The sequence below is a fragment of the Lemur catta genome, chromosome 11, assembly GCF_020740605.2.
Source record: "Lemur catta isolate mLemCat1 chromosome 11, mLemCat1.pri, whole genome shotgun sequence".
In the NCBI taxonomy this organism is placed as follows: domain Eukaryota; kingdom Metazoa; phylum Chordata; class Mammalia; order Primates; family Lemuridae; genus Lemur; species Lemur catta.
The window spans coordinates 70,313,125-70,334,634 of record NC_059138.1 but is presented as its reverse complement, the minus strand read 5'-3'; the positions used below and the strand labels follow the sequence as shown (position 1 = coordinate 70,334,634).

The 21,510-nt window shown below is 39.4% G+C and overlaps 1 protein-coding gene across 2 annotated transcripts in view; it reads left to right on the top strand.

Annotated features, from left to right (window-relative positions):
- IGF2BP3 (insulin like growth factor 2 mRNA binding protein 3) overlaps positions 1–21,510 on the top strand; it is a 119,312-nt gene that overhangs the window by 35,997 nt on the left and 61,805 nt on the right. For both annotated transcript variants that reach the window (XM_045564330.1, XM_045564331.1), the window contains exon 3: positions 2,058–2,106. In XM_045564330.1, the coding sequence (XP_045420286.1) occupies positions 2,058–2,106 (49 nt within the window). The remainder of the gene's footprint in view (positions 1–2,057; positions 2,107–21,510) is intronic.

Genomic DNA, 21,510 nt, shown 5'->3' with positions numbered 1-21,510 from the left:
CTTTGTACATTTAAATGTGTACTTTTGGGAAGAATTTTTGGCAATATATATACACCCAAAGAAATGAATCCAGTGAGGATGAATACTTAGTTTCTTAACACTATGCTGCTAATCCTTACTGTGTCAGATACTTGATTAAAACTGATTAGTACTTGCATATATGTAGCAATCTTACCTCCTTGGTTACCCAGGGTAAATATTTATACAGTGTTAGCAATTTTGCTTTTAGCTGGAACAATATATAGCAGTTGTGAAATCTACAAATTAAAAGTCTTTATTAGTATATTTTTAAAGCCTTTTATAGAAAATATAAAACTAATACAAAAGCAGAGAGACAGTACCTGTCCTGCAGCTTTAACAGTTATTAGCACAGGAGTTTTTTTTTGTTGTTGTTTTAAAAATTTATTTCAGAATATTACAAGGGTACAAACGATTTGGTTACATAAATTGCTTTTGTATCATGTCCATCTCTCAGGTAGTGTGCATTGTACCCTTTAGGTGTGAAATCCCCTCCTCCCGCCTCCCACCTGCTTGATTTCCGATGAATGTTATTTCCATATGTGCACATAGGTGTTGATACATGAGTTATTTTAAAACAAATCCCAAACTAGTATTTTGTCTGTAAATTTAAACTAGGTGTTTGGAATTTTTTTTTCTTAAGTTAACATTTCTCTGGTGTATTTTCCCCTTATAATTATGCTTTGTTTTACTGTCATTAAAAATGATGTAAAAGTGCTTCTCTCTTCCCTCCATTTTACGATTGCAGATGGGATATACCTGAATTTGGTTAATCTAGTTTTTCTTTGGAGTTCTCAAAGGGATTGGCAACAAGGGTAGCATCTGTTTGTTCTCATGCTTTTGGAGAAAGGGAAGAGGCAAAGAACTAGGCTATGAATCTAGACTAACATTTTGCTATGGGTCTTCAAAACCTTCGATTATTTGACTTGGAAAGGGAAGTTCACTGTAGTCCTAATTTTATGGGGTTTTCTTTTTTCTTTTTTAAAAATTTTATTTCTTTCTATAGTCCTAATTTTAAAAGTTAAATTATGTCACTTGAGATGTCATGCTCAATTGCTAGTTATTTTTGTTTTAGTTTTGTTTTTAATAGCTAGTTGACCATAAATTCTTTTCCTTTCTAAGGAGGTGATTGGCATGTGGCATCTATAGTATAATCTCAATTAATATACAGTTGTGTTATTTCTACTCCTTTTATGTCACATATACACACATTGGGAGGGGCTGGGGGGCATTTGAACTAAGGTAGGGATTCTTCACATTTTCTATACCACGGGCTCCTTTGGCAGTCTGAAACCTATGGATCTCTTATATTTCAGGATGTTTAAAAATGCATAAAATACATAAGATTATAAAGGGAAACCAATTATTTTGAAATGAAGTTAGCAAAATGTTAAAACTCATATGTGCTTCTTAACATAATAAGTAACAAGTTCTAGTAACACATCTAAATTTCACAGTAATGAGTGTAGGATGATATTTAAAGATCTGCAACAACCTAATGTGGTATGAAAATATCTGATTTATATTGATGTCAAAATTGTAAGTACTATGATTCTGTGGTTTAGTGCCAACATTCATAATTGAAGGAACTGTTAAATTTTAGTTAGGGGATACTGAAGATAAATGCATGATTCCCCCTGTGGGTCCCTACCCCCCAAATTTTGAGTTCTCTGAATTTTATTCATGGACTCTTTTGCTGTGATCTTAGAGTAAGAACATCTGAACTAAGGTTTCTTTGTGTCCTGGGATGCATAATTTGAGGCTAAAGGATTTGAACTTAAAATGTAGTCATCAGATGAAATATTTTTCAAACATCACATCTGCCAGTTATAGTGGCTTGTAAAATAAGTCATAAGAAATCCAGTAATGCTGGATCTCAGTGTGTATCTTGTGACTTTCTTTGTTTTTTGTTCTTAAGCTGTATTTATTTTATATTGGTTTATAGTTAATATAAAATTAATATTTCTTCCATGTTGGCTATTAATGTTTTTTTGCTTTTATAATTTTTTCTTTTAAAAAACATCTTAATTCTTCTGCAGGATTCGAAAACTTCAGATACGAAATATCCCGCCTCACTTACAGTGGGAGGTAAGAATTTCTGTATTTAAAATTAAGATCTAAGTATCTGTGCCTGTTGTTGTTAGCTTTTCCAAAGCCTTTTCTCCTTCCCTCAACTCTTCGGTATGCCAGAACACAAAATTCTTCTCTTATACCTGTGTGTCATTGTGGGTTTTTCTTTGTAAGGGCACAGTATATCTTTTAAATATAGTCTTTGAGATTAAAAAGAGTTGAAATATATTTTTGGGTAATCTTCCTCATACAGTCCCATCAAGATAGTACTCTGTTAATTTGAGTTCTTTCTGATGAGTTTGCGTTTGTTTGTTTGTTTTTTTGTTTGTTTTTGAGACAGAGTCTCACTCCATTGCCCAGGCTAGAGTGCCATGGCGTCAGCCTAGCTCACAGCAACCTCAAACTCCTGGGCTCAAGCGATCCTTCTGTCTCAGCCTCCCAGAGTGCTAGGATTACAGGCATGAACCACCTTGCCCAGCAGATGGCCATTGTATTTAAATATGAAGCTCCCACTTTGGCCAATTTTTTAAAAGATAAATACCTGCTACTTATGCTTTATTTTAAAATATTATTCTGCTTCCTTTTGCTCAGATGGTGGCACTGTAGTGATTGTGTATAAATACAAACTATTTAGAACAATTGGATAGCCTGTGTCAGCAATTTCTAAATCATAATAATGTCAAGGTGAGAATTTAAGACACCAGTACTTGAAGGGATAAGAGAAGAATGTCTGACTTTTCCAAACAATGGAACCTCAAAGATCTTTCTTTCTCTCCTTCCTTTTCTTTTCTTTTTTATTTATTTATTTTTTTGAGACAGAGTCTTGCTCTGTTGCCCTGAGTAGGGTGCTGTGGCGTCAGCCTAGCTCACAGTAACCTCTAACTCCTGGGCTCAGGCAATCCTCCTGCCTCAGCTTCCCTAGTAGCTGGGACTACAGGTGCTCACCCGGCTCGTATTTTCTATTTTAGTAGAGACAGGGGGTCTCGCTCTTGCTCAGGCTGGTCTCGAACTCCTAACCTCAAGTAGTACTCCCGCCTTGGCCTTGGAAGCTCAAAGTTCTTAAAACCTACTTGGAGAAGGTGGCACAGAGAAACTGCTCAGCTTTTATATATTTCTAATATAAAAATCAAGAGTAATTAGCTTTATGTATTTTAGATTAGTCTTCTAGAGTGTCATTTGATGACTCACTAATCCAGAACCCTCATCAAAATGCAAAGTTTGGTTAAAACGTACGCTTGGTGGTGAGCTGAGGGAAGTTGGTCTGAAGTCTGATTCTCCAGTCAGTGTCCCTTGCTTGGTAACAAATGATTTGTGCTCAGAATATCTTATACAGCATTTATCTTCAGAACAGTATTATTGAGTTTAATTCTTGCAGGAATGGGTTGGTTCTTTGGTATATTCTGAATACATTTCAATTTATATAATGTATTAAAAACTACTTTGTCGATGGAATCAGTGACTTATAAGATTAAACCTTATATGTTTTCTGTTTTAAGATTAACATTTGGTTAGGGAATTCAGTAGCTTAAGGGATGGGTCCTCAAATCAAATGTTGTGATATCAAGAATACTAGTTTGGTCTTATTTTAAGATGGGCCATATTAAATATGATATTAAAATGTAATTTAATATGACTTTTTGTTCAGAAACCACATCTAGTATAACGTAGCTTTCAGTGAAATAATCAAATGGTAGCAGCCAATTTTAAGTGAATTGTTGGAATACTAACATCTGTTACAGGCTAGTGGCAGAGTTTCTTTTTAATTCATTCATAGTATCTCTTCAAATTTAGATTGAGGTAGCTTCTCAAACTTCCAGTTTACAGCATTTTTGGTGGCTTCTCTGGCTTTCAGTTTATTGTGTTTTTCCCTCATTCTGGGTAAAATCTAATCAGGATAGATCTTGGTGGGGTGCAGTGGCTCATCATGTGTGTAATCCCAGCACTTTGGGAGGCCAACGTAGGAGGATCGCTTGAGTCCAGGAGTTGGAGATCAGCCTGGGCAATGTAGCTGAGACATTCTCCCTGCCCCTGGCTCCTACAAAAATAGTAAAAAATTATCTGGGCACAGTGGCTTGCTGTAGTAGTCAGTCTCAGCTATTGGGGAGGCTGAGGCAGGAGGATTGCTTGAGCCCAGGAGTTCAAGGCTGCAGTAAGCTATGATCAAGCCACTGCACTCCAGCCTGGGTGACACAGTGACCCTGTTTTTAAAAGCAAGCAAGCAAACAAATAAAATAAATCTTTATTTGCCAAATCTAACTTTGTCGTATTTCATTTTACTCTCCCTGTAGTCCTTTGAGGTAATGCCAAGTTGGTGACATTATCTCTGTTTTCACATGGGCAAATATAAGCATATAAGATTAAAAGAATTAAGCAAGAACACATACTGAATTGTAAGAAGCTTGGAACTAGACTTTGGAACTCTTCACCTTTGACCCCCTTTTACAGTTGTAATGATTGTTTAATATATTTATCAACAAAAACATTTATTGAGCTTTGTTTAGGAGTAGGATGAGCTGTTACATGTTTTCTTTCCTTGATGACCTGAGTGAATACTATTTTTTATTTTCGAGAAGGATCACTTTTTATATCTTTTATTTATATGCACTGGATATGCTGTCTTGTGGGAAAGCCTTATCATAGACAGTGATAATTTTGCACTTACAGTTCTGGACTCCCATTATAATGGAAGGATTAGGATTTTGAATCCACTCATTAATTTTAGAATCACTGAAAGTGGAATGACTAGACATGTGCCTCCTGGTCTTTTGATGCAGTAGGGAAATACAGACCACTATAGATGAAATGCTCTTATCTCAATAATGGAGGTGGGGTTTTTGTGTGTGTGGTGTGTGTGGGTGTGTGTGTGTGTGTTTTGTTTTTTTGAGACAAACTCTTGCTCTGTTGCCTGGACTAGAGTGCCATGGTGTCAGCCTAGCTTCACGGCAACCTCAAACTCCTGGGCTCAAGCGATCCTCCTGCCTCAGCCTCCTGAGTAGCTGGGACTACAGGTACACACCACCGTGCCCAGCTAATTTTTCTATCTTTAGTAGAGATTAGGGGTGGAGGGGTCTCCTCTTGCTCAGGCTGGTCTCAAACTCCTGACCTCAAGTGATCCTCCTGCCTTGGCCTCCCCGAATTACAGGTGTGAGCCACTTCGCCTGGCCAATAATAGAGGTTTACCTGGATTCAGTCTCAGTCTAACTTTGAGTTTACAAGAAATACAGAAAATAGAGGGACAAATTGGATGATGCCATGAAATCCAGAATATAGGACGTTCCACAGGACAAATAATACTGTTGCACTAAACACGCAGTGGCATGAAAAAAGGAAGGGGGACTGTTATAAAATAAGAGTTATGCTTGCTTTCTTGTTATCCTCACATGCCTATAGTAAGTTATTTGTTGACAGCGTAAATAGCCCTTTGAAGCAGCATGGGATGTCTAGAAGGCTTTTAAGTGTTTTGTTTTGTTTTTTGCAAGAAATGTGGCATCCTTTGGGTTCAAACTTAGAATTGTATTCTATCCAGCTCTACTACTTTCTAGTCATATGATCTAGTTATGTGATTTCTCAGTAGGTTTCCTGATTTCCTTGGGACTCATTTTTCTAGTTTCTAACATGGGGATTATGAGAGTGGCCATCTCATTGGGTTGCTTTGAGCACTAAGTGAGATTGTGCCCGCTAAAGCCCTTAAAATAGTATCTGGTACATGTAAATGCACAAATACGCTTTAGCAATGGTTTGAACAAGAAATTCACCACCTTTCAACCTTAAGTTTTTGTGCTTGTCTCAGTTAAATCCAGCCAGGAGCCCAGAAAACACACCAGATATTTCACCAGGTGAATCACACAGTTGCTGGAGGACAAAAGAACAAAAGAGAATCTAGCCTAGTGACCACAGCGAGCAGCTACCACCCCAGGGCTGGGAAGTCAATGGGAGGAAGTGGAAGTTATCAGATCCTAGAAACTTCAGGAGGAGCCCTGAGTGGCTGAGACTCCGATTTCTGAGCAATGGGAGCTCCTTGCCTGTGGCTGGCCCCTGGGATGGGGAGAGAAGGGAGGTTATGAGTTGTTTTTTGGGAGTGTCCAGAGCAGCCAGAGGCTGAAATTGGGTAGGAACAGCTGGCAAACAGAAGATCATGTCCTGTCTCCCCCGACTCCTGCCTTCCAGTCTCCCTCTAGTACCTTCTATTGGCAGAAATTAACAGGGAACAGCTGGCAACGGAGTGATAAGAGTGTGCAGAGTCCTAGCCTCAGCACCACAAAGCCGAAAAGGCGTTTGGAACCCAAAGGTTAATATGCAGCCAAAGTTCTAGAAATGAAAAAAACCCTCCCCAACCGGGCGAGGTGGCTCATGCCTGTAATCCTAGCACTCTGGGAGGCCGAGGCGGGTGGATTGTTTGAGCTCGGGAGTTCGAGACCAGCCTGAGCAAGAGTGAGACCCTGTCTCTACTAAAAAAAATAGAAAGAAATTAGCTGGACAACTAAAAATATATAGAAAAAAATGAGCCGGGCATGGTGGCACATGCCTGTAATCCCAGCTACTTGGGAGGCTGAGGCAGGAGGATCACTTGAGCCCAGGAGTTTTGAGGTTGCTGTGAGCTAGGCTGATGCCACGGCACTCTAGCCCGGGCAACACAGCGAGACTCTGTCTCAAAAAAAAAAAAGGCAAAAAAGCCCTGCCCTATTCTTCCAATCATCTTGTAAGCCATTTTCTGTGAGGTCACTAAAGAAGTAACAGAATCTGGGACCACGGTAGAAATACTTGTGATATGTGACATTTCCTAAGATCTATAACTGGATTGTTACCTTTATATCACTGTTACATCCTTGTACTTACTGTTATACCACCATATACTACTGAATAACTAGAAGGGGATTCCTCTGAAGTTCTCTTGGTGGCATATCTTACATGCTGTGTGTCAGGCAGGGGCTAAATGGTTTCTAACCATTTAGTTTTGTATGATGATAAAAGCACTTATGGGTACTGAATTCTGCTGAATGTTTATGGCAGATGAATATAGGGGGAAACTAATCTTTTGAAGGACTCTGCTAGAGAGAAATAGGTTTGTTTTCCACCAAATATGTGGAATGTAGAGAGGAAATGGGAGAAAAGTGCTTCTCTCTGCCCCTTACTGTCTTGCCTGAGGCACTTAGAGAGTAGATTTGGTGTGACCAGGACTGGAGGGGGCTCCTCTGCGGAAAGGTCCTGCTGCCCAAGGGCTCTGGATCCTCACAGATGCTCCGATGGAGGGGTACATGTGAGACTAGGATTTGAGAGCCCCTCCTTGGGTGAATAAGGATAGGGCTTTGGGATAAAGCCCTAGCAGAATACTTGCCTTTAACACCTTTGATCCTTTTGCTTTCTTCAATTTCTCAAGTGGGCCCCATTTTCTAAATTTAAGGAATGTCTTTCTGTATGTAAAAAAATAACTAGCCAGGGTCTTAGGAAAGGAGTTCTCAAAGTGTTTTTCTACTCTCCCATTAAAAGAAACAAAATTCCTAATAAGTACTCAAATATCAAAAGGGGTAACTTCCCTGAAGTGGAGTATGAGGTTCATCGGTTATATAAATTAAGTGGTCAGAGAGTAAAGAGCAAGTTAGGCTCTCATTCTGGGGTCTGGTGAGGAAAGTACAGTGCTGTTTCTGGAGTTTACTCTCTGGGAAAAGGTCTGAGTTACATCATCTGCATCATAAGGTTGTACATGCTGACAGGGCCGTGACATCGTCCATGACCGAATTACTATGTTTTTCTGAGCCAAAGATTTGAATATGTGGTCTGACAGGTCCTTATGAAGAATGCATACTTTAAAATCACAGTCTTGTTAGAAAATCCAGAATGTTTCTTGGCTTTGCTTTAACACTTGGATATCTGATTTTTCCTGGAGCTAATTGAGCCGGGAAGATGAATATCACTAAGTGAGGCTCTGGCAGAAGAAGGGAAACCAAAGGAGTCCTTACTTAAATAAGACCAGCTGCAGTGGCATATGTCTATAGTCCCAGCTATTCTGGAGGCCGAGATGGGAAGACTGCTTGAGCCCAGGACTTCGTGAGCACTATGGGCGGGGAAATAAGGATGTAAGTGGAAGGTAGTGATGCCATGTTAGGGAAAAAATAAAACAATACCATGGTTAATACAAAATATTAATAGCTCAGACCCCACTGTAAGCCTTGAATGGATGTGTACTGAGAATTGGAAAACTGTCTTGAGGATTAGGGGCAGATGGAATGACTTCCAGGTGAAGAGACTAGGCAGTGTGTTAGGTGAAGACCCTGCTGGATGCTGACATCCTTAAGGGCAGGCACTGTCATTTATCTTCTTCTGTCCAAGTGCTGCTTGATTTTTGGTGCTGTCGTGGTCAGGTGCTATTTGGTCTATAATGGATTCAGGAATTAAGCTGAATAGAAATTGAATGAGAAGCATTTTAAATATTAACATTATTGACATTGCAAAGCTAACAACACGAGCTACTTTAACTCACACAGAAGACATCTGTAGAAACAGTGGAGTTGACATTGTGAACTGAGCATGAAGAAATAATGGGAGTCACTGAAGGTAAATATTAGAAATAACTCATGTAAAGGTTGCCTTTTGCAGCAAAGACAGCTTGTAGTTTTAAATAAAGTAGTAGCAGATAAACTGGGTATGTGATTTTCTTCTTCACAGTGGCCTGAGTTTGAAGACTTGGCCAATTAAGATCTGACACTTATTAAGCACTTATGTAGTAGACACTGAATCAACCCATTTCATTTTATTTATTTTTTTGAGACAGGTTCTTGCTCTGTTGCCCAGGCTGGAGTGCAATGGCAAGATCATAGCTTGTTGTAACCTTGAACTCCTGGGCTCAAGTGATCCTCCTGCCTTGACTTACCAAGAGTAGCTAGGACTACGAGTGTACACCACCACACCCATCTAATCTTTCTTAAAATTTATTTTATAGAGACAGGATCTTGCTATATTTATTGCCCAGGCTAGTAGTCTCAAACTCTTGGCCTCAAGTGATCATCCTGCCTTGGCCTCTCAAAGTGGTGGGATTACAGGTATGAGCCACTGCACCTGGCCTAACCCATTTTAATTTTCACAACAGTCTCATGTACCCACTTTACAGATAAGGCAGCTGGGGTACAGAGAGGTAAAGTAACTTGTCCAGGATCATGCAGCTGAAATGTGTTAGTTTCTGCTCTTAATCAGGTTATTCTAACAATACTTCCCCCAACAGGTAAATTTATATTTCTTGTAGTTATTATCGTTTATTTGGTTTCAACATGCCCTGGAAAGTTGACAGTCAACCCAGTAGAAACTGGATCCTCCCCAGGTCTGGGAGAAGAAATATGTGGTTATGAGTGGTGAAATGAGCCTGGTGGATTCTTTGGGGGAAGTTATTGGTAAACTCTTTAAAGAACTGTGAACAATAGAGTTCTTCATGCATGGCTGCTATGGGATGGGTCACACTTTGTCATGATAAAATAACCCGGCGTTTGTGTGCAGGGGAATGCCAGAGTTTCCCTGTGACTGGTGTCTGAATGGGAGATGAGGCAAGTCTTTCTGGCCCCACCCTGCTAACCTCGTGTTTGCCCTGCCCTGTGATGCCTGGACTTTTGTCCTGTGCCTCCATAGTTATATATATATACATATAAAATCATCTTTAAAGGTCTTTATACCCTTTAATTAAATCTTTTATTGTGAAAAATATGAAACATAAAAATAGAAAAACTAATATAATGAAACCCAGTTTCAATCATTATCAATATCTGATCAGCCACTCTTGTTTTATTTGTACCTCCACCCTCTTCTCCCTTTTCTGGGTTATTTTGAAGCAAATCCTAGATGTTATGTATCACTTCATCAGTAAATAATTCAGTATGTGTCTCTAAAAGACAACGTCTCTATATTAGCTTGCTAGGGCTGCCATAACAAAATACTATAAACCGGGCGGTTTAAACAACAGAAACTTATTATCTCACAGTTCTGGAGGCTAGAAGTCCAAGGTGCCCAGGTGTCGGCAGGTTTGGTTCCTTTGGAGGGCTGTGAAGGAAGTATTTGTTTGAAGTATCTCTCCGAGTTCTTTGGCTTGTGGCAGTGTAACCCCAGTGGCCATCTCTCAGTGTGCTGTGTCTCGCAGACAGGGCAGCAGTTATGTTGGACCAGGGCTCACCCCAATGACCTCATTGTAACTTGATTACTTCTGTAAAGACTCTGTCTCCAAATAAGGTCACATTCTGATGTAATGGGAATTAAGACTTCATCGTATGAATTTGGGGGAAGGGCGTGATTCAATATGTAAGACTCTTTAAAAAGTTCACATATTAAATTAATAGTAACTTTGAAATATCAAATCTAGTCAGCAGTCATACTGCCTGGATTATCTCAGTTTTTACAAGTTGATTTGAGTTAGGACCCAAATAAGATCATCTCGGTCAGTCTGTTTGAAGTCTAAGAATCAGTAGGTCCCCTTTATTTTCCTCCTCCCTCCTTTCCTTCTGCATTATATTTATTGAAGTTGGTTTATTTGTTCTGATTAGCAACTTTTTTTTTTTTTTTTTTTGAGACAGAGTCTCCGCTCTGTTGCCTAGGCTAGAGTGCTGTGGCGTCAGCCTAGCTCACAGCAACCTCAAACTCCTGGGCTCAGGCGATCCTCCTGCCTCAGCCTCCCTAGTAGCTGGGACTACAGGCATGCGCCACCATGCCTGGCTATTTTTTTTTTATATATATATTTTTAGTTGGCCAGATGATTTCTTTCTATTTTTAGTAGAGAAGGGATCTCGCTCTTGCTCAGGCTGGTCTCGAACCTCCTGAGCTCAAACAATCCTCCCACCTGGGCCTCCCAGAGTGCTAGGATTACAGGCATGAGCCACCGCGCCTGGCCGGTTTATTTGTTCTGTATAATGTTCCACATTCTTATTTTGCTGAACTATATCCACGTGCAGTCATTTAACATGTTTCTCTTACCCTTGTGGGACTTGGATTAGACTCAAGCTCACTTTTGTTTGTTTGGACAAGATAAAGTAACAGGTGGCTGTCTGTTCTTCCATCAGGTGTGTAATGTCTCTCTCTCTCTCTCTCTGTGATGTGAAATGCCACTGTTACTGCTTTGATTCATAATTGTGTTTGCAGAATAGTAATATACTAGTTTTACCCTCCCTCCCTCCCTCCGTCTTGCTTTGTCACGTGGGCTAGAGTGCTGTGGCATCAGCTTAGCTCACAGCAACCTCAAACTCCTGGGCTCAAGCAATCCTCCTGCCTCAGCCTCTTGAGTAGCGGGGACTACAGGCATACACCACCACACCCAGCTAAAGTTTTGTTTTGTTTTTTTTTTTTTTAAAAAGCAGTGATGGAGTCTCACTCTTGCCCAGGCTGGTCTCAGACTCCTGGCCTCAAGCAATCCTCCCACCTTGGCCTCCCCAAGTGCTAGGATTACAGGTGTGAGCCACTGCACTCAGCCCAGGCAGAACTTTTTAACGTGATCTTTACACTGCTTCAAAGTTTAGATTGGCAATTAGGAATAAACGTAAACACATGAATGAAAACCAAGAGACGCTAACTACTTGGGGTTGGGAAATAAGGTAATAGTTATCCAAACTTTAATACTCCATGGCCAGACAGGCAAACAGACAAAGCAACTTTTAAAAAGCCTATTTTACACGCACCTGTACTCCCAACTACTTGGAAGGCTGAGGTGGCAAGATCACTTGAGCCCAGGAATTTGAGGCCGTAGTGTGTTATGATCACATCATGTATGTTCTGAACTCCCAGGAGCCCTCAAAATACTTGTCTATATCCTTGGTGTTTTCTGTGGCCAAATAATACCCTAAATGTGAGGTAAGAGTTTTGTCTGCTAGAATGAGAATCTCAAGAGACGGAAACTATCTTGTTGAGGTTTATACTCAGTGCTTGGCATCAATTGACAACATTTTTGAACAAATAAATGGTAGGATAAGAAGTTGAATTATAACCCTATGCTTTATTCTAGAAGGGCAATCAGGAATTTAGAAAAATCATTTACAAACCAAGTAGATTACTAAGTAGCATGAGTCAAAAAGGGAGACAAAAAGAACTGTGGTGAGATGAATCTGAAGTTAGGAATAAGGTTAAGTCACACTTTAGTGCCTCACACAGTACGGTTGGACCCCTCCCCTGGTCCCATATTCTTCCCCTCCATTTTTGGTTTTTAATTTCTTTTGTTTTTGAAAACACAGAAGCATATTTAAGCAAAACTCCTAATCCCACATTTAAGTTTTCACTTTTTGTAAAACTAGTTAAGCAGTGAGCACTTGAACTGAATAAAATGTGAATTTGGCTCGAACTAATGCCGCAACATAAACAATAGTGGATCAAACTAAGTAGATATAAATCTTAAATCAAGATGGGCTTTGAGAATTAGCTTATAGTTTATGGGATATCTGTGTGCCTACCTTTTTTCTCTTTTACAGTGGGGGAAATGAACTATTTCAAAATGTTTAAAAAAATTGAGAGCAGCCAAACTATTCATATAAACCATTTAAGAACACACGTGAAAAAGGACAAGCCCAGAAGAGCAAAAGTCAAAACACTAACAGTAGTGTGGTGAGTTTGTAGGTAACTTGTATTTTTGTACCTTATTCCAGGGATCTTGTTTTCACCATTGAGACCCTTTTCCATCTGTAGGAGATTTAACTTAAATACTTTCATTAGAAGTTGAAATTTGCTATATTTTAAGGACGAATGTGGCACTCATTTGATAGGGATCCAAAATACAAATAAGTTACTGCATCATAGAAGAAAATGAAGGGAAGTAGGCCTGATTTATTAATGAAAACAAAACAAACAAACATAAAACAACCCTGCTTGGGATTGGTGGTCAGGAAAAGCTTACATTATTAGGTACAAATACACTGCTAGACAGGAAATCTTTCTCATCATCCTTTAAGATAAATGAATTTTGAAGTCCATTGATGGTGGCACACCATTCAGATAAAGTGGAGGCTCCTGGGTTGTTCCTCCTGGAAAGGAGCCCTCAGGATACAGACAGATGCCATGCAGAGGAGGAGACCTGGCACAGGGGTTGGGGAAGATGTTAGTCTCACTGGCTCTCTTTATGACATCTTGTTTGTGATGTCTTCCTGCCCCCTAACTTGTTATAATAAAGTATGGAACTAAATTTGCTTGAAATTAACATACACAAAAAGTTAACCCCTTTTTACATATACCATTTTAATATATTTGTGTAGCACCATCATAGTCAGGATATAGGCTTGCTCCATCACACCAAAAAAACCCAATTCACCCCCATAATATTCTTTTCCAGTCAGACCCCCCCCCCCACTGCCTCCCCACATTCCTCTAATTCCTGGCAACCTCTAATCTTTTGTGTCATGTGGTAACTTTATGTTTAATTTCATAGGAAACTGACAAACCCATCTCCAAAGCAGCTGTACCATTTTTGTGTTCCCACCAGCAATTTGTGGGTAATCCAGTTGGTTGGCATTCTCACCAGCACTTTGGTATTATTGGGGGTATGTGTGTATGCTATTTATTTATTTAGGGTTTTTAAAAATTTTTTGAGACAAGGTCTTACTATGTTACCCAGGCTGGCCTCAATCAATCCTCTTGGATAGCTGGGATTATAGACAGGAGCCACCATGCCCAGCTGTTGGTATTTTTTATCTTAGCTGTTCTAGTAAGTGTACAGTGGTATGTCATTGTAATTTTATTTGCACTTCTCTAGTGGCTAGTGATTGTTGAGCATCTTTTCATGTACCTAATAACTAACCTTTGTATATCCTCTTTGAAGTGTCTGAGTCTTTTGCTATTTAATTGAGTTGTTTTGTATCATTGGTTGGTTTTGAGAGTTCTCTATATATTCTGGATACAAGTCCTTTGTCAAATAAATATGTGGTTTGCAAATATCTTCTTCTGTTTTTTTTTTTTTTTTTGAGACAGAGTCTCCCTCTGTTGCCTGGGCTAGAGTGCCGTGGCATCAGCCTAGCTCCCAGCAACCTCAAACTCCTGGGCTCAAGCCATCCTCCTGCCTCAGCCTCCCAAGTAGCTGGGACTACAGGCATACACCACCATGCCTGGCTAATTTCTTCTGTATATATGAGAACCTGTTTTTGATTCTTTGGGGTATATATTCTTTTGTCGGATGTTACATCAAATCTATTTTAATTTCCTATAGAACGGCCATGCTGTTTTGCATAGCAGCTGTGCCATTTTACGTTCCTACCAACAGTGTACAAGTGTTCTAATTTCTCCATATCATCTTCAATACTTGTAATTTTCTGTTTTGTTGTTGTTGTTGTTTTTAATTAATTGGAGACAGGGTCTCGCTCTGTTGCCCTGGTTAGGCTCAAGCAATCTGCCTGCCCAAGTAGCTGGGACTATAGGCATGTACCACTATGCCTGCCTGGCTAATTTTTTCCTATCTTTTTTAGAAATGGGGTCTCACTCTTGGTCAGGCTGATCTCAAACTCCTGACCTCAAGCAGTCCTCCTGCCTCGATCTCCCAGAGTGCTAGGATTACAGGAATGAGCCACTGCATGCCTTGGCTGGTGTTTTTTTGTTTGGTGGTGGTGGTGGTGGTTGTTTTTTGATAGTGGCCATCCTATTGGGTGAAGTTACTGTTTTCTAAGTTTCCATTTCCAGTTGTTTTAAATATTTAGAAATATGTTTAATTTTTTTCTGTTGACCTTGTATCATTTGTCATTGCTAAACATACTAGTTCTAAAAATTTGGCGCTTCTTTTAATAGACTGCTTGGGATTTTCTATTTAGACAATTGTGTATTGAAAACAGACATAGTTTCACTGCTTCCTTTCCAATGTGTATGCCTTTTCTTTTATTGCTGTGATGTACTTCCCAGACCTCCAGTGAGAGTTGACATCCTTCCCTTTTTCTTAATTTTTGTGAGAAGATATTCAGTCTTTCACCATTAAGTAAAATGTTAGCTCTGCAGTTTTTATTGATGTTCTTTATCAAGGTTAAAGACATTTCTAGTTTGCTGACAATCTATATGATGAGTGAATGTGGGATTATTTCTTAACTTATGCGATGATAAATATTGGATTGTTTCGTATGTTTTTTCTGTGTAAATTGATATGCACTTTTTCTAGGCTTTTATGATTAATTGCATTGGGTTTTTTTTGAATATTGAATCAACCTTGTATTCCTATGATTTTGTTGTGGGGTTTTAATATTGCTTGATTTGGTTTGCTGACATATTTGTTGAAGACTTATTTTGTCTTTGTTCATAAAGGATTTTTTAAATTTTTTGGTATTGTCTTTGGTTTTGTTGTGTTGGGAAAGTATTTGTGCTTATGTTTTTTGGAAGTAATTATGTTGAATTAGTATTATTACTTCAAATGCATGATAGAATTTACCCATGGAACCACCTAACAATTTCTCCCTTAGTTTTGTTTTTTGTTTTTTGTTTTTTTTAAAGTTCAATTTCAGTCTCTTCAATACTTACAGTACTCTTCTGGCTGTCTGTTTCATCTTTTCAAAAATGTGGTTCATTTCATCCAATTTGCCTAATAGTGTCACATAAAGTTTTGTAATATTCCCTTATTATTCCTTAAGTGTCTGTGGGATCTATAGTGATGTCTCCCCTTTTAATCCAGATACTGGCAACTTTTTTGACCTTCTTTATCTTTTTCTCTTTTAAATTTGTCTGTCTTACCAGAGGTTTATCCATTTTATTGATTCCTAGTAACTTCTTAGAGTCACTCTCCTGAGCTCCTTCCTCTCCATGATTTTGATTCTTGTACTTTGTTTCCCTGGGGCTTCCCTTTCTGGGTTCTCCGATCAGAAAAGCTAGGGCCTTGGCTACGCTGCTTGGTTGTGCACTTTTTCTTTAACTGTATACACATCCAGGGCTAAGTGAGAGGATCACAGAGGGAAAAAGCAACAAGGTTCAACCCATCCCCATGGAACCATGGCTCTGGCTGTCGATCAGTGTGTTAGGTGACCTTTTCTTGCTTCTCAAGCCAGGACTACCCTCTCCTAAGTTCTGTCAGCATCCACAAAATAACTTCCATGTTTTATACTGGCCTGAGTTCAGGCTGGGGCATAGCAGAAGGGGAAAAAAGGGCAAATAAACTGAACCTTAGGTTCAGTTGTACCTCAAATTCCCCAATCCATCTGCTATCATTTACTTTTTCATGGTCTTTAAATAGCTGCTTCGTATATTCTATCTGGATTTTATAACTGAATTCAATGGGAAAAACAGGATAGAATGTGCCTACTAAATTTTTTCTGGATCCAGAACCTGGAACTAAATTTTAAATTGTTTCTTTGATTATAGTTTGCTCTTCTAAATCTCAAAAGAGGTGAGTTGACTTTTTTTATTTCTCAAGAATAGAATAAATACTCATAAGTAATTTGCTTTAAAGTTTAGTTTTTACTTGTGGACAAACTTTGGTTGAATTAAGGCTGAACAGGACCTTACTGTCTTAAAAAATGAAATGTGCATTCAAGCTGTCCATGTGATTCACCAGAGATGTGTATGTAATGCACATCATTTTAAATTTAAGTGTATAAAAACCTTCACTTGTTGCCTTGTCCTATTGCTTCCTGCCTCCAGTGTTAATGGATAAAATATACAAGGTTAAGAGAGGTTTAGAACAGTAAACCAATTGGAAATGACTGGGCACTATAATCCTGTTTCTAATTTTAGCAATCGGCAACCAGAAAGGCAAGGGTTGCCTCAATACTAATGGCATTTTCCCCTTTGTGTTTTTGTTTTGCCGAATGGCTTTCCTTTATCTTATCCGAAACATAATCTTACTATTCAGAGTTCCTTCCCATGTGGGTATGCCAAAGGCTATAATTTACTGTGGTCCCCTATTCACTGATACATTTGAGGATTTCTCAGGTTCCTGTCTGGTAGACCAGAGCAAGTGCTCTGTAAAGTTAAGTGTTGGTTGAACTGAGGGTGTGTGATGCTTTCAGAACTTGACCATCAACCCAAGTAGATTTTTGTGTTCCTCTTGCTGGATTTTTTCCCTTGGTCTAATGGTGTTCCGTATCCAAAACCCCTACCCTCTCACATGTGTCCAAGTATAGATAAACAGCTTGAGATTGTTTAATTAGCTTACTCTGATGATAATGAATGTGATGTTTCAGAAAACAAGCCTATATTTGACTTGTCCGTTTTTCCTTCATTTTTGTGCTTGCTTTTGCATTCCTAGCTCATGTTTCCCTCCTCTTTAGAACTCTGCCTTTGAATTTTGGATTAATAATACACATGTGGGTTGCAGTGATTATGGGCAGGGCAGTATGTGAACCTCTTCAGATGGGTTCTCATTTGATTCTTACAGCCGATCTTAGATACAGGAAGAGAATAGTGCTGTCCTTATGGTAAAGAAAAGTAACTGAGAAATGCCAAGGTTTTGCAGCTAACATTGGCCAAATGGGATTCAAACCAGGCAGGTTGACCCTAAAGCCCCTTTTCTTAGCAACCACTGTGTATAAAATATATGCAGTTCTGTCCTCTCAAATGTGGAAATAACGATGACCTCTAGTATTTCCTACAAGTCCATTTATGATTTTTAACACCAATTTCACCAGTGTGTTTTTATTCAGATCTATAATTTCCTCTTATGTAATGTCTCAATTACAAACCTGAAATGAAATTCATAGAAAATATAACCTACTACATATATAATTAAAAAAATCAATATAATATCCTAGTAATACCAGAAAGGAGACATAAAAAGGAAATCACTTATACAAAATAATATTTCACTACATAAATACTTAGGCATGATCGGAGCTTAAGGCATAATGAAGTAGCCAAGTGCTTGTACCATATGTAGCATCCTCAGTGGACCAATATTGGTGCTGATATAGGAATGATATATGGACAATTCAACGTTGTGTTGCTGTCAGTTAAGTGATTTTCTATAATGATGATAAGCAGGTCAAAATATAATACCTTGATTTACATGGTTGTAGTTTTGGAAGATACAGTATATATGAAAATTGACCAATAAATACTTTGTTAGGTTGTAGGCTTAGATAAATGGGCTTCTCCTTTGTGTGAACGTCTAGGACCTTCAAAAGCTGTACGGGACATAGGCCCTCTCTTTGTTTTGAGGGACTATCCTGCAAACTTTGGGGATATATGACATACCTGGTCTCTGCCTGTCAAATGTCAGTGAAGCCCCCTTCTCCCAATCCTAAAGGACCCACAGATTTCTAAAATCACTCCCTTAGGGGTGAAGGTTTCTCCATTGAGAATTACTGTTCTAAATCATTTTTTACTCACCTGTGTTGAAGGACACATATTTTTAAATTTCGAATTGATCACTGACATTTTATAAAAGTAAAATGAAAATAAATTATTAGAAAAATGAAATTTTAAAGTCAGCCAAAAAGACAAGCTCTGATTTTTTTTTTCTTCTATTTTTTTAGAGACAAAGTCTTCTGGAGTGCAGTGGTGTGAGCATAGCTCACTGTAACCTCGAACTGTAACCTCCTCCCTCCTCAGCCTCTTGAGTAGCTGGGACTACAGGTGCGCACTACCACACCTGGCTAATTTTTTTTAATTTTTGGGGGGCAACGGAGTCTCATTATGTTTCCCAGGCTATCTTGAATTCCTGGCCTGGAGATCCTCCTGCTTTGACCTCCCAAAGTGCTGGGATTATAGCTATGAGCCACCACGTCCAGTCCTCTGATTTTTATATTTAGATTTAGCAGACGTGAAGTCAGTCTCAGTCTGCTATAAAAATTTCTAAATGCTTAATCTCCACCTCTAAGTTTGTGATGCAGTCTCTGATTTTCATCTCACTTTCCTTTCTCTCCCTGCTGTCACCCAAGATAACTGTATGTTTTTTTAAAAAATTCTTCCCTGTGGAAGATTTTAGTTCCCCTCTTCCTAGCCAAATGCTCAGTTTATTCCCAGCACCTCCTTTGTTTTGCATAAATACTACTTTCCATGAAAATTATTGTTTAATGATGGAAATGAACTTAACTGCCTTTGCTATCAGGGATCCCTTTTTATCCGTAATAGAAATTTGCAATGTCGTTTAACTCAAATTTTTTTTATTGCTTAAAATCTGCATTTTATTCAGCGACTTTTCAAACCTTAATTTCAAACTTCCTGCTATATTTTTCATACTGAAAGAATCTTAGTGATTGATGATAATTCCTGTAACAAAGCCGGAAGGGTCCTGGACCAGCCGACGTCTGGCAGTCCACGCTGGTGGCGGCGGGCACCTCAGGAGGGGCCTGTGGCTCCTTCTCCTATGGGTCTGTGGAGAAGGCAAGTATGGCTGGAGGGATCGAGCTGCTCTGCCACAGTGACTGAATCTTAAATGTGGTTGGCATCCTTTTCCTAGCTTTTGGTTACTCTATACCAGCAGAACAATTGTGGGGTTTTTATTGGAGACCTTTCCTTCGGCCCTAGTTTGAAAATTAGGGTTTTGATGGACTCTTGAATATGTTCGCTCTTCCAGCTGACTCAGTTCACACGTAGTCATTACACCAGGATGCGTATGGTTGGCTTTAGTGTGTGTTTGTGTAGGTATTTGTGGTTGGACCCACGCTCAGTCATAAGGTGGCCTTTGAAGGTCTCGTGTGAGCTGGAAATGCTTGAGCCTCTGGGTATTTTTTATTTTTTTTTTCTTTTTCTTTTCTTTTCTTTTTTTTTTTTTTTTTGAGACAGAGTCTCGCTCTGTTGCCCAGGCTAGAGTGAGTGCCGTGGCATCAGCAGCCTAGCTCACAGCAACCTCAAACTCCTGGGCTTAAGCGATCCTCCTGCCTCAGCCTCCCGGGTAGCTGGGACTACAGGCATGCGCCACCATGCCCGGCTAATTTTTTCTATATATATTTTTAGTTGGCCAGATCATTTCTTTCTATTTTTAGTAGAGACGGGGTCTCGCTCTTGCTGAGGCTGGTCTCGAACTCCTGACCTCGAGCGATCCACCCGCCTCGGCCTCCTAGAGTGTTAGGATTACAGGCGTGAGCCACCTCGCCCGGCCTATTTTTTAATTTGTGATGCATATAATAAATACAGCCCGGTTGAAGGATGTGACTTTATTACATGCCTTGCTTTCTGAGGCGGGGTCAGCTTAGTCAGAATGGCCTCCTTTTGGTTGTGATGCTGGTGTGGCAGAGATGGTACATAAGCTATGAAGAAGTGCTGTTCATGGCATTGTAGGTCTCAAAAATGTGGACCCTGGAGGAGCAGGACAAAGCCCAAGTCTAAAACTACCTGCTTAGGATATAGCTCAGAGACATTTTGTTTTTCTACTTTTAAAGTTGAATTGTGTTAGAAATGAGATCATCATAAGATGGATTTACCTATATGTGTTCAGCAAAAAGCAATATACTTCCCTTCTGAACCTGTTTCATTTAAAAAAAAAAAAAGGCAATATGCTTTGGAGAACTTTTGCATATTGTTTTCATGGGATGACCTCCCATCCTGGAGAAAGTGGATCTAAAAAACACAAATGTTTCCTCAGTTGCTCGGCTCCTGTGTACCTCACTGAGAACATATTTAAAGGTGCAATCTTTTTATGGTGCATGACCGTAACCACCCGCCAATAACCTGATCTGGTGTTGAACTAAAGATATAACCACTAGCTCTAATGCTGGGGGAATAAACTGGCTTGTTTGGCTCTGTAAGGGATGGTGTAGAAATGTGGTATCTTGCATAGAAATTTAAAAATGATATTTTAAAACCCTGTGTTTTGGAAGTTTTCAAATATAATGAACCCCATGGACCCAGCTTTAATGATAATCATTCTGTTCTTGTTGTATCCATCTGTATCCTCCCACTTTTTTAGGGTGGGGGGAGAGGTGGATTATTTTAAAGCAATCCAAGGATGACTAGTTGCATGTAAAATTTGCTTTACATCCTAACATAAAACAAGAATAGATATATTAATGTCCTGTAACTGCTATAAAAAATTGACCACAAACTTGGTGGCTTAAGAAACGGAAGTCAATTTTTGTTCTAGAAGCCAGGAGCCTGAAATCGGTCTCAGCGGATTAACGTCAAGGTGTCAGCAGGGCTGGTTCCTTCTGGAAGTTCTAGGAGAGAAACTGTTTCCTTCCTTACCCGGGTTCTAGTGGTGGCCTGCATTTCTTGGCTTTTATGGTCTCTTCCTTCATCTCCAAGTGCATCACTCCAGCCTCTGCTCTGCTGTTGAGTTGGCTCCTCTCTGACTTGGACTCTTCTGGGCCTTTGTAAGGACTCTTATGATCATATCAGGCCCACCCAGATAAGCCCGTGTTATCCCTCCATCTCCAGAGCCTTAACTTAAGTGTACCTGCAAAGTCCCCTTGACACATGAGGTAACGTTCATGGGTTTCAGGGATTAGAAGGTAGGTATGTTTGAGACCATTATTCAGCTTAGCATCAGTGTAGTCAGCACTCAGATGTCAATACATGATCATGAGTTGAGGACTCAAATCACCTTAATCAGATTAAGGTGTAGTTCTTCAG